This window comes from Strix uralensis, chromosome 1 (genome assembly GCF_047716275.1).
Source record: "Strix uralensis isolate ZFMK-TIS-50842 chromosome 1, bStrUra1, whole genome shotgun sequence".
NCBI lineage: Eukaryota > Metazoa > Chordata > Aves > Strigiformes > Strigidae > Strix > Strix uralensis.
Window position 1 is genome coordinate 67,974,423 of NC_133972.1, and position 17,370 is coordinate 67,991,792.

General features: G+C 37.3%; 1 protein-coding gene across 6 annotated transcripts in view; it reads left to right on the forward strand.

Annotated features, from left to right (window-relative positions):
* The window catches only part of ICE1 (interactor of little elongation complex ELL subunit 1), a 39,257-nt gene extending 22,495 nt beyond the window's left edge, over nucleotides 1–16,762 (forward strand). For 4 of the 6 annotated variants that reach the window (XM_074869724.1, XM_074869734.1, XM_074869745.1 and 1 more), the window contains 7 exons: nucleotides 254–5,020; nucleotides 6,787–6,955; nucleotides 9,986–10,146; nucleotides 12,399–12,589; nucleotides 14,002–14,108; nucleotides 14,832–14,930; nucleotides 15,851–16,762. In XM_074869724.1, the coding sequence (XP_074725825.1) occupies nucleotides 254–5,020; nucleotides 6,787–6,955; nucleotides 9,986–10,146; nucleotides 12,399–12,589; nucleotides 14,002–14,108; nucleotides 14,832–14,930; nucleotides 15,851–16,032 (5,676 nt within the window). In that variant the 3' untranslated portion in view covers nucleotides 16,033–16,762. Of the gene's footprint in view, nucleotides 1–253; nucleotides 5,021–6,786; nucleotides 6,956–9,476; nucleotides 9,529–9,985; nucleotides 10,147–12,398; nucleotides 12,590–14,001; nucleotides 14,109–14,831; nucleotides 14,931–15,850 lie in introns of those variants that run through there. The other 2 variants (XM_074869755.1, XM_074869765.1) reach the window with 2 other exon arrangements.
* The last annotated feature ends 608 nt before the right edge of the window (nucleotides 16,763–17,370 follow it).

Below are 17,370 nucleotides of genomic sequence, written 5' to 3' on the forward strand. Positions count from 1 at the left end.
ATTCCACAGCTTGAATGTTGTTTTCCAGTAATCTTAGAATGCAGGTAGGTAGGTAAAGAAGTCTCTGAATTTTCACAGAAGTACTTTTCATTTGCTGTGAAGAACAATGATGGAGAAGGATGTAATTCTGTTGATTAGCCTTAATCTCTCAAAACCACTGCATGTCAGGGCCATCAGTATATTTGTTTTGAGAAACAAACCTTAAAACTGATGCCAGGCTTTGGAATATTAACTTTGTATTTTTCATTATAAGGATATGTTGTTTGGAGAAGTCACAAGTTCCAGTGACGAAGAAGTTGATTGCAGTACTTCTGCAGCGGAGGATATTTTACAAGAAGATCAAGTTCCTTCTCAGAGTTTTCATGTATTCAGCCTCAACGAGGAGTGTAACACACAGAGCAAATCATGTGAGCATGGTCTTGATGCAGAAATCTCACGTAACCTGAGTTGGAATGAAAACAATGTTCATATCAGTCCAAAGATGTCAAGCAAGGAGGAAGGAGATGCTGAAACAAAGGAAGCTGAAGCTGCTACTTTAATTATAAACATGGAAACTAACAAAGATTATTTAGAGGAGAATTCTGAGAATATGCAAACTGAGAAGAGAGAACCAACTGAAGCAACAGCACATGAATCGGAAGCCATTGAAGAACAGAAAGGAGATAGTGAGGATGTGCACAGTGAAGAGGGAGATTCCTTATCTGGTTTTACGTTACACAGTTTAAAGCCTCAGAATCAGGTGGAAAAATGTAGTGACATAGAGCAAACAGAGGAGAATGTAATCTTAATCAGAGCTGGTGCTTATGAGGGTATACATGAAAAGCACGGTGAATTAATGACTGCAGAAGGAGATGGATTATCAGGAGAGAGAGAAACTCCCGGGACAGTATCTGCTCCCCAGAATGTTACTGATTTGCCACCTGAGCAATGCACTGTGATTCAAAGTAAAGATTCTGAGGAGAAATCTGATATGTTGATACAGAATGAAGTGGTTGAAAATGAATCAAAAAATATAATTGAAGTAACTAATCTGGCAAGTGACATAGGGGAAAACATAAAACAAGTGATAATTGGAGAGGAAATAACAGCTGCAATACAGATGAAAGGACTCTGTGCAGAGGCAAATAATGAGAGAGAGCTCTCTGAAAATGTATTGTCTGATCCCAGTGGTTCAAAATCCTTCTGTGAAGTTGAGTGTCCTAAAAACCTAATGATGCAGCATGATGGAGAGGGAATAATTATGGACACTGAGGCAGACACTGGAGCTACTGAGATCTCTGCACACTCTCAGTGCTCTGAAATAAAACCTGACAGTGAAGAGATACTGGAGAAACAATGTGTGCAAACAATAAAAGGTGAAGCAGACAGGGAATGCGAAGCAGAGACTGCTAAAGTCTCTGGACATTACTTACCTGTATCTGCTACTGAAGGAATCAGAAATTCATTGTCTATGGATGACATAGACAAAAATGTAAGTATGGAGAGGACTGCCTTTCCAAAAGATGATGAACAGCTTAAAACTGAAGACATTAATATAACCAGACCTGAGACTATTGAGCTAGCCATGAAATACAACAGAGAAAGTGTTCTAGAAATGGATGAATCGTCAGAGCTACTCCATAGTGCAGAAAATGGAAAATTAATAGATATAAATGAGGGCGAGTATTTAAAGGGCAAGCCACACCAGGAGGATAATGGTAGTAATTTATCGCAAGGGAAGTCAGACTTGGAAAGTATGCTTGCACTACCAAAGACGGCATGTGTTACTGATGCAGAAAGCAGTGTAGCTAAGTGTGAATCCTCTGTGTTAGATTTTACAGAAATAAAAGATGAACTAAAGCAACCTGAAAATCCGTGTAGTACATTAGAATGTGTGCTGCCCAAAACTCAGAACTTTAGAGTGTTTGAATCTCAAGAGTCTGAATGCAAAGTTAATCCAGAAGATTTCAGGGAGGAAAGCAGTGAGCTGTTAGAAAGAGTGGATACCATTGAGTCTGTCTTAGTAGCAAGTAATCTTACTTCTCAGGCACAGTGTGCAAAACCTCTAAATCAGTTGTTGGTCACTGAAAATGTTACATGTGATGAAATAAAAGGGGAATTAAATAAACAAAGCAAGGAGTTGGTGACTGAGACTTGTTCCATTTCATTTAAATGGGAAGAGAATGTTGTGAAGAAAAATAATATTTCAGAGATCATCTGCCAGCCTACTTCAGAAATGGATTTTAATAGCAGCTTGGCTTTTTCTACTCAAGGGGACTTGGAGATGGACTGTATAAATACAGAAGAAACAGATTCTCCCATGCAAGTGGGAATTGGCTTGGAATCCACAATTCCTCCTGATCTAAATTGCAGTCTTCAGAAAGTTGTCAGTTTTGGTGAAACTAATTGCACAGAAAAGGCTGCTTTTTCCCATACATGGGAAAACAAAGGAAATAAAAATTGTGTTACAGGTAGTGCATTTAACTGTTCTTCAGAAAGCTTGGAAGAAGGTGCTGAGATCCTGTCTGCTGAAAAAGACAACACATGCAGAGAACTGGACTGCCCTGAGAAGGAACACATACGCAAAAATGAAGTGAAAATTCCAGGTGAGAATGAGCAGCCAGTAGATAAAGAACCTCAGTTGTCTGTTGAAGCACAGATTCTGGATGCAAACTCTCATAATAAGAATACTTGTATTCTCCAAAAGTCTGGTGATCAAGAATCGGGATGCAGGACTTCTACGTGGGAGGTTAGAACAGATCCTTCTAGAACTGGTTCACTAACAGCTGGGGGAGAAAGCAAAGATTTGGATAGTTTTGAGGCATCTGGGAAGAATGCCATAAAAAGGACTAAAAACTACTTTGGTATGCCAGAGCAAAGCAATGAATCTGAAGAGAAAGACTGCTCTATACAAAAAGTTAGATATGTGAAATGTTCTGAATGTGTTCCCTTGTTCACAAAGGAACTGAGAGGTTCCAGGAGAATTGCAGTAGATGCTCTGGAAACTGGTGCAATTGTTGATGCTGATTACCAAGTGTGTGAATTTCATTCAACAATGCACCCAGGAAATACTTTGACAGTTAGTCATCTAAAAGCAGATGCTGTGGTGAATATGGATACACGCTGTGAAACAAACAGCTCTCCAGGTACTGCAAATGAGTTGTCAAGTGTGGTTGAGGAGTGTTATCCTAACGACTTAGCCATTTGGAAAAGAGAGTTATTAGTAACCTCTGAAAATACTGAGGGTGCTGATGAATGCATGGTAGATACTAACAGAGGTGGATGCGTCAATGACAGTGAGGAAAGTCTATTAAAAACGGAGACATCAAAAGACTTCCCTGTGATGCCAGATGCTTCAGAAGGTAGATTACCTCTATGCCAGATGTTGAGCAGATTCTCAGAAACTTGCAGACTGGCTGTAAAAAACAGTAAATTAAATACAAGAATGTTAGCACTTGGTAATTTCTTAGAAGAAAATGATTCTAAAAAACTTCAGTCACATGTGGAGCAAAGTCTACTAACTGGTGATACAGAGGTATCGGTGTTTGAAGAATATAATCATAATCAAACTTGCACTGCTTGCAACATAGGAGAAAACAACACTGATGTTATCCTAGATGGTAGCAGTACAAAAAACATTTTTGTCAAGTATCTTCCAAATCCAGCCCTATCTGATGTAGAGTGCAATTGTCAGACAGTTAGGCAGCCTTCTGAGCCACAAAAACCAGTATTGGAGAAGCTGTCTATGTTGGAGTCAGAGTCTTGTGTGGATGTTGCTTTCAAAAAGAACAACAAAATGAAGACCAAAGAGCAGGAGCCATCTGAATTCTCGACTGTTTCAACCAAGTCAGCTGCCCAAGTAATGCATGCCAAGCTATCAAAGAGGCTGTTTCAAGGTAAAAGAAAAAAAAGGACTCCAAAAGTTAAACTAACTCAGCCAGTTCTTGCAAATGCTGATACTTCTGTGCCAACAAAACACTCATCTGAGACTATAAATAAAATTAGGCAAGAGATGGGTCCTCCTCTGCCCCCTTTGCTACCACCTTTGATTGCTACTCCTCCAAAAGCTGCGTGTACCACGTCACCAGTAATGTCTTCTACTGGTCGATCCTCTTTGCTTTCCCCTCTTGATGACCTGATATCTCCACTACGTGAAACTCCTGTTCCTCCTCTCATGTCTCCATTAACAGATACTCCAACAGTAAAATCTGCTCTTTTGTTTTCTCCTCCCTCACCCTCAGAAATGGCAGTAGGTAGAAGGATTCGCTCCTCACCTTTGAAATTTTGTACATCCATTCCAAAGCACGCACTTCCCGTCCCAGGGAGATTTCCTCTGTTTGCAGCCGATAGTGCTGCGCCAGGTGCTCCTCAGGAGAATTCTGTGAAAATATTGGACACTATGTATCCAGAACTGTCTGCAAGGGCAAGGACACTAAACATTCTGAAAGGCAATATTCAGCTTAACCGATGTGCTTTTTCAGACAGCCAAAGTTTGCCGGGACCTGTTGCTCAGATAGGTGGGTTCAAAGCAATTGCATCTACATCAACTGCTTTTGTTAAAACCGGGAGCAATTTGAAATCTGATAGTAGCAAAGATCAAGACAAAGATGTGCAAAATCAGCAATTGTTTTCAAGCTCATCAAATCATCTTGAAAAACGGACACTGTTGCCAATATCTATGCCCAGAAGTGCAAAGAGACTAAGGTTGGACAGTGAACCACCAAAGCTGGAGCCCGATGATATTGCTGCTAATGGAAATACTAAAAATACCATCTCTGAAATGCAGGAGGCTTTCCATGACAAAAGCTGTGAAATCAGTGATTCAGCACACAGTTCCAGTTCAGAAGCATCACTACCAGTAAAGAAGGTTGTTGATCCTGACTGCCAGAAAGTTTCTCTGGCATTGAAGAAAATAGCCGAATCCTGTTTTGACTTGTTACCAGTTATTAAAGGCCATGTGTACGTCGGCAATATCTCAAAGATTCCAGTAATGAGAGATGAAGAGAAAGAAGTTGTCTATGAATTTGGTATAAAAAACAAGGTAAACAAAAATTTTGTGTCTTGATAATGACTTTTAATTTTGTGTTTCAATAATGTGCAGATGAAGAGTGTAAGTATGTAGTATTTGAATTCTCAATTGTTCAGGTAATCTGCAGTGCCAAAGTGTAGTCTTGAAAGGTTATCAGACATCTAAACTTATGTAACTTAAGCAAATATAGAACTTCACAAGAAATTACTGTTCAGTGGTGTCCAAGATGCAAAACTGCAGCTGTAAATACATTTCCTTTCCTGATGTATGCATAAACCACTTCATTTTTGCACCATGTTTTGTAGTGGATAGCATTAACAATTGTAGAATGAGGTTTGATTACCTTTATTTATTTTTTCAATTAAATAAGAAAACCTGTATTATATATACAATAGTGACATACCCTTTCATTTGATGTTTGTCTTTATTATTCTATATCAGGTTGTTCAAGTGAATTTTATTGGAAAAATCTTGCATTAGTTTGTTTCTCAGAAGTTGCTTAGCATCAGTGTTGAAAAAATTCACTTTAATTGCCATCTTTCTCATAGCTAATCTGTAGTCTGCAGCAGAGCAATTCACCAGCTGATGCATGGCAACATTTTGCCCTGTTTCAGTTCTTGAATGCAATTAAGTTCTCCACAGAAGTTGCTATTAAGTTTTCGGGTCATCTCTGTTAGGAGTTGCCAAATCTGGTAACTTCATAGAAGCAAGGCTGTGGCAGCTTTCTCCTTCCAGGTCCAGCCAGTAGCAAGGCCGAGTACATACCCCTGGGTAGGCACATGTGCACACAACATGCGCCTAATCTTGTTCCCTTCTCTGGCTGATCAGGGTGAAAGCCTGGTAGTGGAAAATACATACATACATATATATATATATACACAGACAGTAGCTAACACTGAACGCTCAGTATATCCAGTAGGTGACTCCTGTTCTTCCCACTTGTCTCATGCACTGACACACTTACAGACACAGAAGAGCACACACATCCCTCCAGTAGCTGGTACAGACCTATGCCCTTACCTGCATCTGACCCTCAGACCCCGGTCTTTCAGGTAGCTGGCTTGGACCTTCTGGTTCCTCACGAAGCCAACGCAGACTCCCTGGTGTCTGCAGGTACCTAGTCTAAACCTGTGGCCTCTCCAGCACCTGGCTCCTAAGCCTCTCGTTCTACTCCCCACTTCTAGCCCTCCCTCTAAACATCCTATAGTAAGTCTTGCACAATCCCAATATTCTCCTTCCTTGCATCTCATATGGAGTCCCATGTTACTGTAGACAGTAACACCCTCTCCCCACTTCCTGCGGTGTGTAAGGTGATCTGGGGAGAGACTCTGCTGTTGACTAATCTTGGAAGTCTCGCGCCTGGACAATGGGCTGTTCGTCCTCCTATGACAGCTCTGGGAGTTGCCAAGTCAGGGTGCTCCATTTGCTCTGATTAGGTTATTGGGGTTCCTCTACCTATCATTCTTCTCCTCACTATCATTCTTCTCCTCACTTTTTGTTTAAGGAAGGTAGTTTTTAATCATATAACTATACAATTTATATTTAAAGAATAGCAGTCCTATTCTGCATGTGTTTAAGCCATGTTTATTCTGGGAAGTTGCTCCTCACTCTTTTTCCTTTCGCTGGTTGCCTCTGATTTACTTTTCTGCATTTTTATACATATGCAAACAGTAATCTTGCAAATAAGATAGTAGCTCTTTTTACTTGTCATACTACTATCATGTTATCAAATATTCTCACGTAAATAATAGTCTAACAATATTTTTTGTGTCTTACAGCATTTAGCAGAGTCCTTGCTGCATGTTATTCTCAGTAAACTCAAGGCTCAGAAGAATGCCACAAATTACAATTTCAATCAGGCTCTATGTCGAGTCTATACAGGAATTTGTCGACAGTTGGGAGATTTGGAAAGAGCCCGCCTTTTCTGCTATAGCCTACTTAAAGAAGGTGTAGTATGGCTTAGTGATCTTGTATCTTAAACATGCTGTGTGTCTTCGCTGTAGTGTTCCAGAATGATTATGCTTGTAAAAACAAACAAAAAAAATCCTGTGAAAGGGACATTTTCCTTATAACTTTTTTCCTATAGTGCAGAAGTATAGACTGTTCTAGAAGAAACTTCCCTTCTCACAGTTCTTCCACATATGTGTCTCAGTTTGGTGATAACCTAGGCTCTTAGTAGTCTAGTAATTTTTCCAAATAAATATTTTATTTAGGATCCTCTGTGCTTTCATTTTTGCCCCACCATCTTCAAAATGATAATGTGTTTCCAAGGAATTTTGTACTTTTTGCTTATTAGTATTTTCTTATTTTAGTTGAGTAAGCACTGATTCATAAAGCAGATGTGATTTAAAAACAAGTATTGGCTTAAAATAGTGTCAGGAGTTGGGCATACCTTGATCAAACCCAGTACATGTCCTCCTTCAAGTTTTATTACCTCCCATTATCCAAAGTCTCACTTGGTTGAGAGTTTTTTTCATTTTGATTTTCATCCTCTCCCCTCCTTCCTTTTGTTCCCGTTAACAAAGGTAATACATACATACTATCACTGTACTAAATCAAGAGTCTGTCTTAGTTCTGGAAGGACTTCACTTAGTTTGAAAATACTGAGCCATCCAGGGCTCAAAATAGTATCTTGGTATCTGTGTTTCAAATTAAAATAAAATAAAATTTGAGAGCACTGAGGAGCAAAATGCCAATTGCTTCAGTTAATGGTTATTTTCCATATAACGTCCCTGTCTTTCTTCTTTTTATCTTATGAAGGCTTGTGATTTTATTTTGTTCTTAATTATCTTTTTTTTGTTGGGTTGGGATATTGGGGGGGGTGTTACTTGGGTTCTTTTTGGAATTCCTGTTTTCTTAGCTTTTTTTCTGTCCTTCATGCAGTCCATCATAACTCTCACTTTTTTCATGTTAATAGTTTTAATACTGCACTATGTCAGAAACTATTCCTTGTCAGATGTCTTTTCTTAGTCTAAATTAACAATTAAGCCTTTTTTTCTGCTGTACCTTGGTACTTTGTCTTTTTGTGTGCTCTTGCAAATATTACATATTCCCCTTTTTTCCTTTCTTTTTCTGGGTAAGATCCAAATTTCAATAGCTAAATGTAGATTTTTGTCAAATGATCTTCTGTTTTATACTTTGAATTGCATAAATTACTGTTGTGGTTGTTCTGTGGTTTTATTGTTATCTTTTGAGTGTGAACAGCTGTAAACATAGCTTAAGAGTTGTTTGGGGTTTTTTTATTTATTTTGCTTTGATCACAATGCATTCATTTTAGGGTTTTCTCTTTCATGTAGTTTCACATATTAATTCCTATCAGAATTATGGCAACACAAGTGTGAGCTATATGCCAGCTACACAATTGCCAAATTGACTATAAACAATCAGTACCACCTCATTAGACTTGTGTCATCTGTTCTCTTGACTTCTTGTCCATCCTTTTTTGTTCTGTTCTCCTTTCAGGTATTCTGCCTTAAATGACTATAAAGTAAATCTTACCTTTTTTGGTTATTTTTCTTTTACCTCTCCTTTGTTCTCTTCCTTTTTTCTTTTTTTCTTTTCTTCTTTTGATGCCCCTTTACTCTTACTCATCACTGAGTCAGTCTTTTAAGTGTTCTGAATTCCTGGGCAAGCAATTCAAGTTGCAGCATGTAGATAATTCTAGTTTAGCAACAGTCCTTGTTCTGACTAAAGTTTATTCTTATGTGGTGAGGGGCTTCAGAGTAGAGAAGATCCATCCAAGACTCTGGATGGAACTCTGTAAATTCTTTATGCTCAGTGAATCCAATAAAGCTTCTTGATTTGATGTATTTTCATATGCTCTTTAGTTCTTAAGACCTTTCTAAAAATGTAGAAGTTATGCTGAAGAGGCAAGACACATTCAGCTTTTCAGTTTTTTTATGTTGACAACAGTGTTTCAGGCATATATTGCAGTATTGCATTTCATGCATGAAAGTATTATCTACTGGCTTATTCCAATGTACTTTTTATTGCTTGCATTCTACACACTCATGTTTAATCTTAATGTTTTGCCTTGAATATCTCTGCTTTGGTGTTCAGAAGGGTCTATTAGCTTCCCTTTGATAGCCTGGAACTCTGTTCTCTTTTACTTGTATAGTTCTGGATATATAGTTGTCAGATACTTGCTCTGAATTAATTTATTGAACGAAGTTTCTTCAATTATATCAGTAGCACACTTTTTTGTGTTTATGGAAATACACATTTTGACATGCATCGTTTGTATACACCCAGTTACAACTTGCATAACGTCCAATTTCCCTGACGGAGTGTGGGAAAATTGCTGAGCAATATCAGATTTCATACTTGAATTGTATGAAAGTTCTTTGCAAAGTTTTTTTTTTTTTATGTGGATTTCATAGGTGTATGGGTGCAAGTACTGTGGATTTGTACTGAAGACCTGATTTTCACATTATTACACGTTAAGATTATTTCTTTTCTTTTGGACTAGCTCTAGTTTGATGCAGTGATCAGAGTGCTTATTTGTGACTGGAGTGTATTAGGTAGGTTTCTGGAGTGCATCTTCCAGTTTAATTTAATCCTAAAATAATCCAGTTTCAATGCTCCAAGACTACTCTCCTTAGTGAACTAAAATGCAGTAAGAAGTATGAAGGGAGGCTAACCTTGAAATGCGAAAGTAAAGGTCCTTTTGCACTGTTGTTACACAGCAAAATCCAGTCCGGGTTTTTTTTTTTCTCCCTTAAAAAAAAAAAAAGAGTGAAATTACAATGGGGGAGGTGGCTTAAGGGAAGATGTTTTTCTCTCTTGGGTCTTTTTTTCTTACTTAATCTTGGACTGAGATGTGCTAGTATGACTCCCCTTCCCTGGGCTGCAGTTGTTACGTGATTTCTATGCCTTCTTTCCTAGTTATCTTGTTTACTAGCTTTTAATGCCTGAGTATATATAGTTTTTAGTTTTTAAATGTTAAATACTTACTTTGTTCTCTCTTTTTTTCCTTAGACTTTCCAGACTCAGAAAAATTGATTTTATTTATCACAAATGTATGGTCTGACATATTTGTCTTCCAAGGTGCAATTAACAAAGCTATGCAATTAGTTGTCAGGCAGAGTGCAAGCAATGAGTTGCTGGCCTGTTTGAGTGCTTATCTCAACTGGGAACAGGTAACTTCTGCTTTCATTGTATCAGCTTCTGTCTGCATTGGTTGCTTTGCTGGCTGAATCAAATCAAGCAGCTTCCTTGTGATGAAGGGTGTGCAGATACCCTGTGAATCTCCCATGTAGGCTGCACAATTGCACAACTAATGCTGCTTCAGGCTTTTTTCCTGTGGTTGTCTAGACCCTACTAGAACACAATACTTTTCTTGTTTTTCCTATTAAATATTAATCCTGCTATTGAACAGTAAAAGTAAACACTGTTTTTAAACTTTCAATGGAGTGTTCTTGGACTAGGGAATTCTGTTTCTCTATGGAACTGTGACTTTAATGTTCTTTGAGGTGTTTTGTTTTGTTTTGTTGGGGTTTTTTAATACCTATTGGGCTTGTCTGTCTTCCATAGTTCTCTGTGTTATAGGTAATTATTTGTTACAGTTAATTTCAAGATGAGCCCATCTCTTTTTACTCATGATCTTTCTGTGAGGTAGACTGTAAACACCCATTTATCACCAAAAAAAGTCAGTGAATTAATTTCATAAATGATTGGCATGATCAGTACAAAACTGGTGATGGGAGAAGGATGACCAATGTTAACAACCTAAGGACTTTTGATATTTGACTTCAAGTCTTTGAGTCCTTGGGCGAGTTGCTTAATTTCTGTCAGTTTTCAGCAGGTACATATTACCATCCTGAAAGGAATGTTGCAAAGAGGAAAAATTGGGACACACTTGATACCAGTAGGAGTGAATTTTTATCACGCAGATAGAAAGTACTTTGCTTCTGGAGGAGTTTGTGTAACAGACTTGTGTGTTTGCTTGAAGGCTAGGGCCCCAGTAGTTTTGAAAGCCCCACATTAATGCCAGGCTTGCTTGGTGGAAGTGCTATAGTTCTGTAAATATCAAGTGAACAAAATTATCTTGCCTCATAGCTCACCTATTCCCTGTCCTGCTCCACAGCTGCCTTGGGGTCTGCAGCTAGGCTTATTGCTGTCAGCATAGTCTAGGTGTTGTATCCACTGGAAAAAAGCATGATGATTTAAAATTTTTTTTAAGATCTGAAACCAGCCCTGAATTTGATATGGTACCACTGGAATTACAACCCTTATAAACCTGATTTAGAGCAGGTTTACCGTGGAGTGAATTAATAGGGCATGGATTTGTATATGTTTATTTTTTGATTAAATCACAGTTGTACATTAAGCTCTGATATTTAGAATTATGCTGTACTGGAATCCCTGTTTAGCAAAGAATTCTATTAGGTTACAGCTTTCAATTTCATGCCAATAGAGATATATATAAGTATGTCTCAGTAAATGTTCTTGGAAATACTAATTCTGTGCCCTCATACTACCTACTTTATGGATCTCTATGAAATATGAAAGCTACTGCAGCTGGGGAGGATGACCTCAGGAATTTCTATATTGATGATAGCAGATGACATCATTCTATCTGTAAGATGTTTTTACTTACAAGGACAATTTCAAGTGGATTGTTGTCGACAGTCTGTTACAATTTTATGAGACAATTTTCTACTTATGAAAGTAAAACACACGTAGAATGGGTATTTAGTTCTTAGTCAAAGTATGCCATTTTAGTGACTTGCACCATTGCAGAACTTGCCAATTATATGAGCTTTTGTACCAAGAAGATATGCTGAACACCCACTGTGTTTAATGTGATAAGCCTAGACTTTTGTCTTAATACTTCAGATATTCAAAGGATGTTTGTTTTTAAATTTCCTTGCTTGCCCTAGCTATTTAGTTAGCAGAATTGTTTCTTATAACATGTTTTCAGTTATTACTACCTCAACTATTGAAAGTACTTGCTTGGAAATTAGCCCCTAATGAACAATAATCAGTAACAAATTTCAGCATCAGAAAACATTTTTAAAAAAACAAAAAAAACCTTGGAAAGCAGGATTAGTCTAATCTTGCATTGGAGAACACTCTCCTGATCTTAAAGCTTTACTGAGAGAAACAAAAATCACCAAACTGTAGGAGGAGAGAAGAGAGTGGTTGTAGGGTTTGTGGATTTTGTTGTTTTTTTTTTTTCCAAACTCTCCTTTTAGTAAAAACATCAAGAAAAATACTGAGTGCTTGAAGATTTTCGTTTATATACTCTTTTTGTTTGTGTTAGGTCAAACCCAAAGTTGAGTTTATGGTGTAAGATGCTGTGAACAGTCAGAATCAAATATACATGAAGAGTTTGGTTCTGGGTTGGTAACTTTTCATGCATTAAGATAATCACCTTCTAAAATTCCAGAGTTCCTCTTTAGATGCTGGTATTATGGTCTCAAACCTGCTCTTAGAAATGCAGTCATGTCCAAAAGTAGAATTTCAGCTGAGTGAGCAATACGGAGAAGATCTGAGTGAAGATGCTTGGCAGTACATATTTGCTGTTGATCTACTCTGCTCTCACCTGAAGTGGGATTGGACACATGACAATGTTATAAGGTATTGTGGCAAGTGGTTCTTTCAAATGTTCTCCCATGTGGGTTTTTTGTGGTTTGTTTTGGTGTGGGTTTTTTTTTTCCAAATTTGAGACATTATGACTTAGCTTCTAACATAATAAAACATTGCATAGATACTGGAAATGAGGGCATTTAACCTAATGAGACCTAGACTACTGTGTTTGTGTGCCTTATTTTAAGATAGAATGAGTGATCAATGAGGAAATGTAGGATTTTGTGGTAGTGGTTCAAGAAATTAACCCTGTTTGAACCGTTCTAACAAAGAGTTGCTTTTAAAATAGCTATATGTAGACAGTTGTGAAAGAGTTTGAGATGGATTGTTTGTCAATGAAGTAAAATGATGGTCTTCCTCTGAACTTAATTGTTGAATTCTTCTCCCCCACATCACTAGAAGATGAGGGTGGAACTTTTGACGTATAAATAGCACTTCTTCAGTGCTGAAAGTGAAATGTAACCATACTCATTAGTGTACTGTCTTGATTTCAGTTGGATTTTAATTCTAAAATCATTATAATACTTAAGATTCGATGTCTTAAATTCTTTGAACCCTATAATCCAGTGCATGGACTGCTACGATACTCAACTTGGTTTGAAAGACTTCATTTTGATACCTACACTGATCTGACAGCCCCTATTTTCTATGTAGAGGTTACATAACCTAATAGCATCTACAAAAATACGGCAGTTGTTTAACTATGACCTAACATAATCACTGAATATAAAGTAAATGCAAATAACTTACAGCCATCATCAAGTCTTTTATACAAGTTCCATGCTTTCAAATAGTAAAGTTATTTTCAGTGAAATACTTTTAAAATTAATACAAATTTGCTTCAATGAAATGTATGTCATTTTAACTAAAGCCATTCAGAGTCAGTTGTGTGGAGTTGTGCTGATAATAGGTAACTAGGTCTATTAGCATCATTTTAAGGATGAAAAAAGTCTTATTTCAGGTCCTTTCAGGCTTAAAAACTAGCATCAGATCCTACTTGTAGCATGCAAACTGTGAATTTTCAGACGTGTAAGAAACTTGTATTACATCTCATCATGACATTACAAAGTAATGCAATTTCATGTATATCTATGAAGTCAGTGGAGTAAGTTCTTGACTTTAGATAGAGATGCAGAATATTGCGGGGAATTGAATGGAAGATGAACAGGAAAACTATTCTGAACAGGAATGATTCCTCCAGAAAGTTAGCTTTGATTGTTTGGGTTTAAAACCTTCTCAGATTTGTGGATGCTTGGAATATTCTGAGTTTCTCTAGAAGGTGAACTAAAGATGCAAGTAGAGCTATGGAAATACATGGTAAACAGAAGAACCATTTGCATTCATTATTGTGTAAATACTGTACCACCCCTTCATGCAGTATCAAATTCATTTGTTTTTCACAGCAAAGTGCTTTGGCCTTCTATGGATAAATGGGTAAAGAAGAGAAAGGGGCATGAAACTGCTCAATCCATTCCTGACAGTGTTATAGCATTGACGCTCAGGCTAATTGGTAAGTAATTCTTGGTTGAACTTCTGCTTTGTGTAAGTATGTCCTTTGAAAGTGTCAGCCTGCCTGGAAAGTGAATTGAAGTATTTTTGCATTTTTTTGGACCTCAATTTTTTTTTTCCACTTTCTTCAAAAATTTTCATCTTAAAAGCCAAACTTTTACAATCCTGTGCAGATATTTTCTGTTTGTCAGCCTGTGGAAAGCATGTACTTAAGTTCTGAGAGATGTTAGTCTGATTTCACGATAACAAATACCAACATGTTTTATGTATTTAAAATTAAATCATCTGTAGCTACATATGCTTTATAGCAAAGTGTATAAAATAAGGTTTTATATGCAAAATAATACCTCTTCCTGCAATTTTAAGTTAGATTCCTTTATTTGGGATCTAGATGGCATTTGAATTAACTTTGGGTTTCAATAGATATTTTCAGTGTGTAGGCTATATAATAGTTTTTTAAACAGAAATTGCATTCTTTGAGAGTTTTACACTTACAAATTGGAAACCTGAGGGATCAATCTGATAAAAAATGCCTTGGGGTCCTTAAGTCACAAAAGGAATATGACAACTGTTGTTCCCAAGACAACATAGTAACAAGAATGACTAATTTTTCTAACTGAAATTTGCATTTTCTGTTGATACTTCAACAGACAATCAGTAAGTCTAAAAATTAGGAAGTTGACTGTCTAAATGTCAGATACATAGTAACCTTTTTTTCTTTCAGGTCGATTGGGCCAAATAGGTTTGAAGGAAGGGTATCTTGCTGCAGTGAAGAATATTAGTTCTGTAATTGGACTGTTTGTGCAGCATGCAAAAGAGGAAGGTAACGGTTATTTAGGGGAACTTCAGTGTAACATCTGCAGTGTGAAGTTTTTCCAGTGTAAACAGAACACACACAAATTGAGACACACATGCCAAAACAGCCTGCTTGTGTAGTTTTATATTAGTGTGTAACAGTACAAACATTTTTCAGTTTGAATCCCTTTCTCTTCTGAAGTCAATGAAGCATGTGTATTGCCTTCTGTTTGAGACAGAGAACAATTCTGAGATAGTTTCAGCCACCACCTTGGAACTACACTGCTTCATGTAACAGTGTATCAGCTGCCTCAGAAAACTCAAAGGGTGATCTTAACTTGAGCAGTAATAGCTAATTTGTTACCTGAGTGGCTCATGCTGAAACTTGCTACTAGCAAGACTGTTGTATTGGGAGAGGGTTGCAAGACAGTCCAGATTCCAGAATGAGACAAAGCAAAGGCAATTAGGGCAGCAGAGGTCTATATTGCTAAGTTATTCTGGATGTTAAGTACATTTTGCAGTGAAGCATTGGTTGATGTTGGGGAGCTGTTTTGAACCACTTGTACAGCTTCTCTTCCTTGCAATCTCAAGTTCTTCCAAGTTAAGTGGTATATGTCTCAGTTTCAGACTCTGTGTAAACCTGACTGTTTTCATAAAAGTCTGATCACTCTTAACTGGAGTAATAACCCTAGATACTCAAATCTTTTATGCCCTTTGAATACTGAAAACTTGCTGAATTCAGAAAACTGGAAAGTGCCAGCATAAAGTGAGATACTATGGAATTTGTGTGCAAGTTGTAATCTTGCTACTTTCTGGTTTTAGGCATCCCAGTTGTTGATGTGTTTTAATTCCAACTCTTGGACTGATAGTGTCTTTAGATTCTGGTTACCCAAAACCATTATTGCATATTAGAGTTTCTATAAGCTGATTTGTGTTAACTTTTTGCAGGTGTTCCCTGGGGTGTGCAGCTGGCAGCCATATATTCACTGTGTGACTTGGGTTCAAGCAATCCAGAAGGTATTGTTGAGGCCATCCATGCTTGGAGAGCAACAGTTCTTAACAACATCCCATTTGCTGTCACAAGTGGCATAGCTGAAATCACTTCTCTGTGTAAAATGGAGCTAAACTAAAAACTAGGGAAGTGGATTGATCTAAAGGAAAAAGTGCCTTATTTTACTAAGCAGTAGTTGATTCCAGTTAAAAACAATATAGAGTGGTGTGTCCTCTTTTATTATTCTTTTTAAACAATGTCTGATCACACAAAGCAAGCTCAAGTGTTTTATTTGGCTTTTCTGTTTGAGGGAAGAGTTTTAAAAAAACAAGTAAAAAGACTTGCTTTTCCTAATAACTGATGAGTGATCTGAAAACCACTGCGCCTTTGACTCCTGAGTTATTTCTGGTTTGATGTCAGTTAAAATCAGTAATAGTTTCCATTATTTTACTTCCATCAATTTGGAGCATGGACTATTTGACACAACAGAAGATTAAGCCTGGCTGAAAACCTGGCTGTTACTTTGTACTGTATTTATAAAGTAACCATTCAGATAGCAGAACTTGGCCCAGATTCTGCTTTAATTTGCTTGAGTAGTCTTATAAGCTTAATTTAAAATACTTGTTTAAGACAGGTAGGAATTGACTTCTTGTGTAACAATCATGTATAGAGTAACAGAGATATTAAATCTCTGAACTTGTATATATGGTATATTCTGATAATGTGTCTCACATTTGATATTGTTCCACTTGGGGAATTTTCTGTATGTAAATAGAAAGTTGGTTCAAAAAAAGTTCACATTTCTAATGATAGCTTCACTACACTCTGTGTTTTTGTATCTTTCATAATAAAAGAAGCAAACACCATTATGTTCTTGTTGGTCTTTTTAAATAACACAGAATGAACTGTTGTTTCTAGCTTGTATAAATACTACTTTGGGGGACAGGAGAAAATGACCTATGAGGTCACTTCACTGAATGAACTGCCCATAACGCTGCAATTTTGGCCACTGCAAAGAGGGTATATGGCATTTCTCAGGATTTTCTGGTATGCCTGGGAGCTGTGAAGGTAGTTTTAAAAATCCATTCAAAACTTATGTTTTCACCCCCTGATTATAACCATACGAAGGGGTGAGCTTTGCTAATGCAGATTCTCACAGTAGTGGGACCTAGACCTGGCCAGAGCTTTGATGTGGTGTCAGTCTTTTTTCCGTTTTCTTTTGATCATAAAAAGGTCAAAAGGCTTTTAGTCTGCTGAAGCCAGCTGTGAACGTGGATAATGAAATCTTTTAACTCGGAGTGAATCGGACAACATACAGTTTACACCTAATTCTTTCTCCTACGTGCTGTGTCCTTGCAGGCACATCTTTCAAGCTTGTCTTGAGTCAGTTCAGTATCTTTCAGTTGCAGCAAGCACTTTACAATTTCTTCTGGTTCTTGTAAACTGTTTTGGCACCTGAGAACCAAGTTGTGTTTCT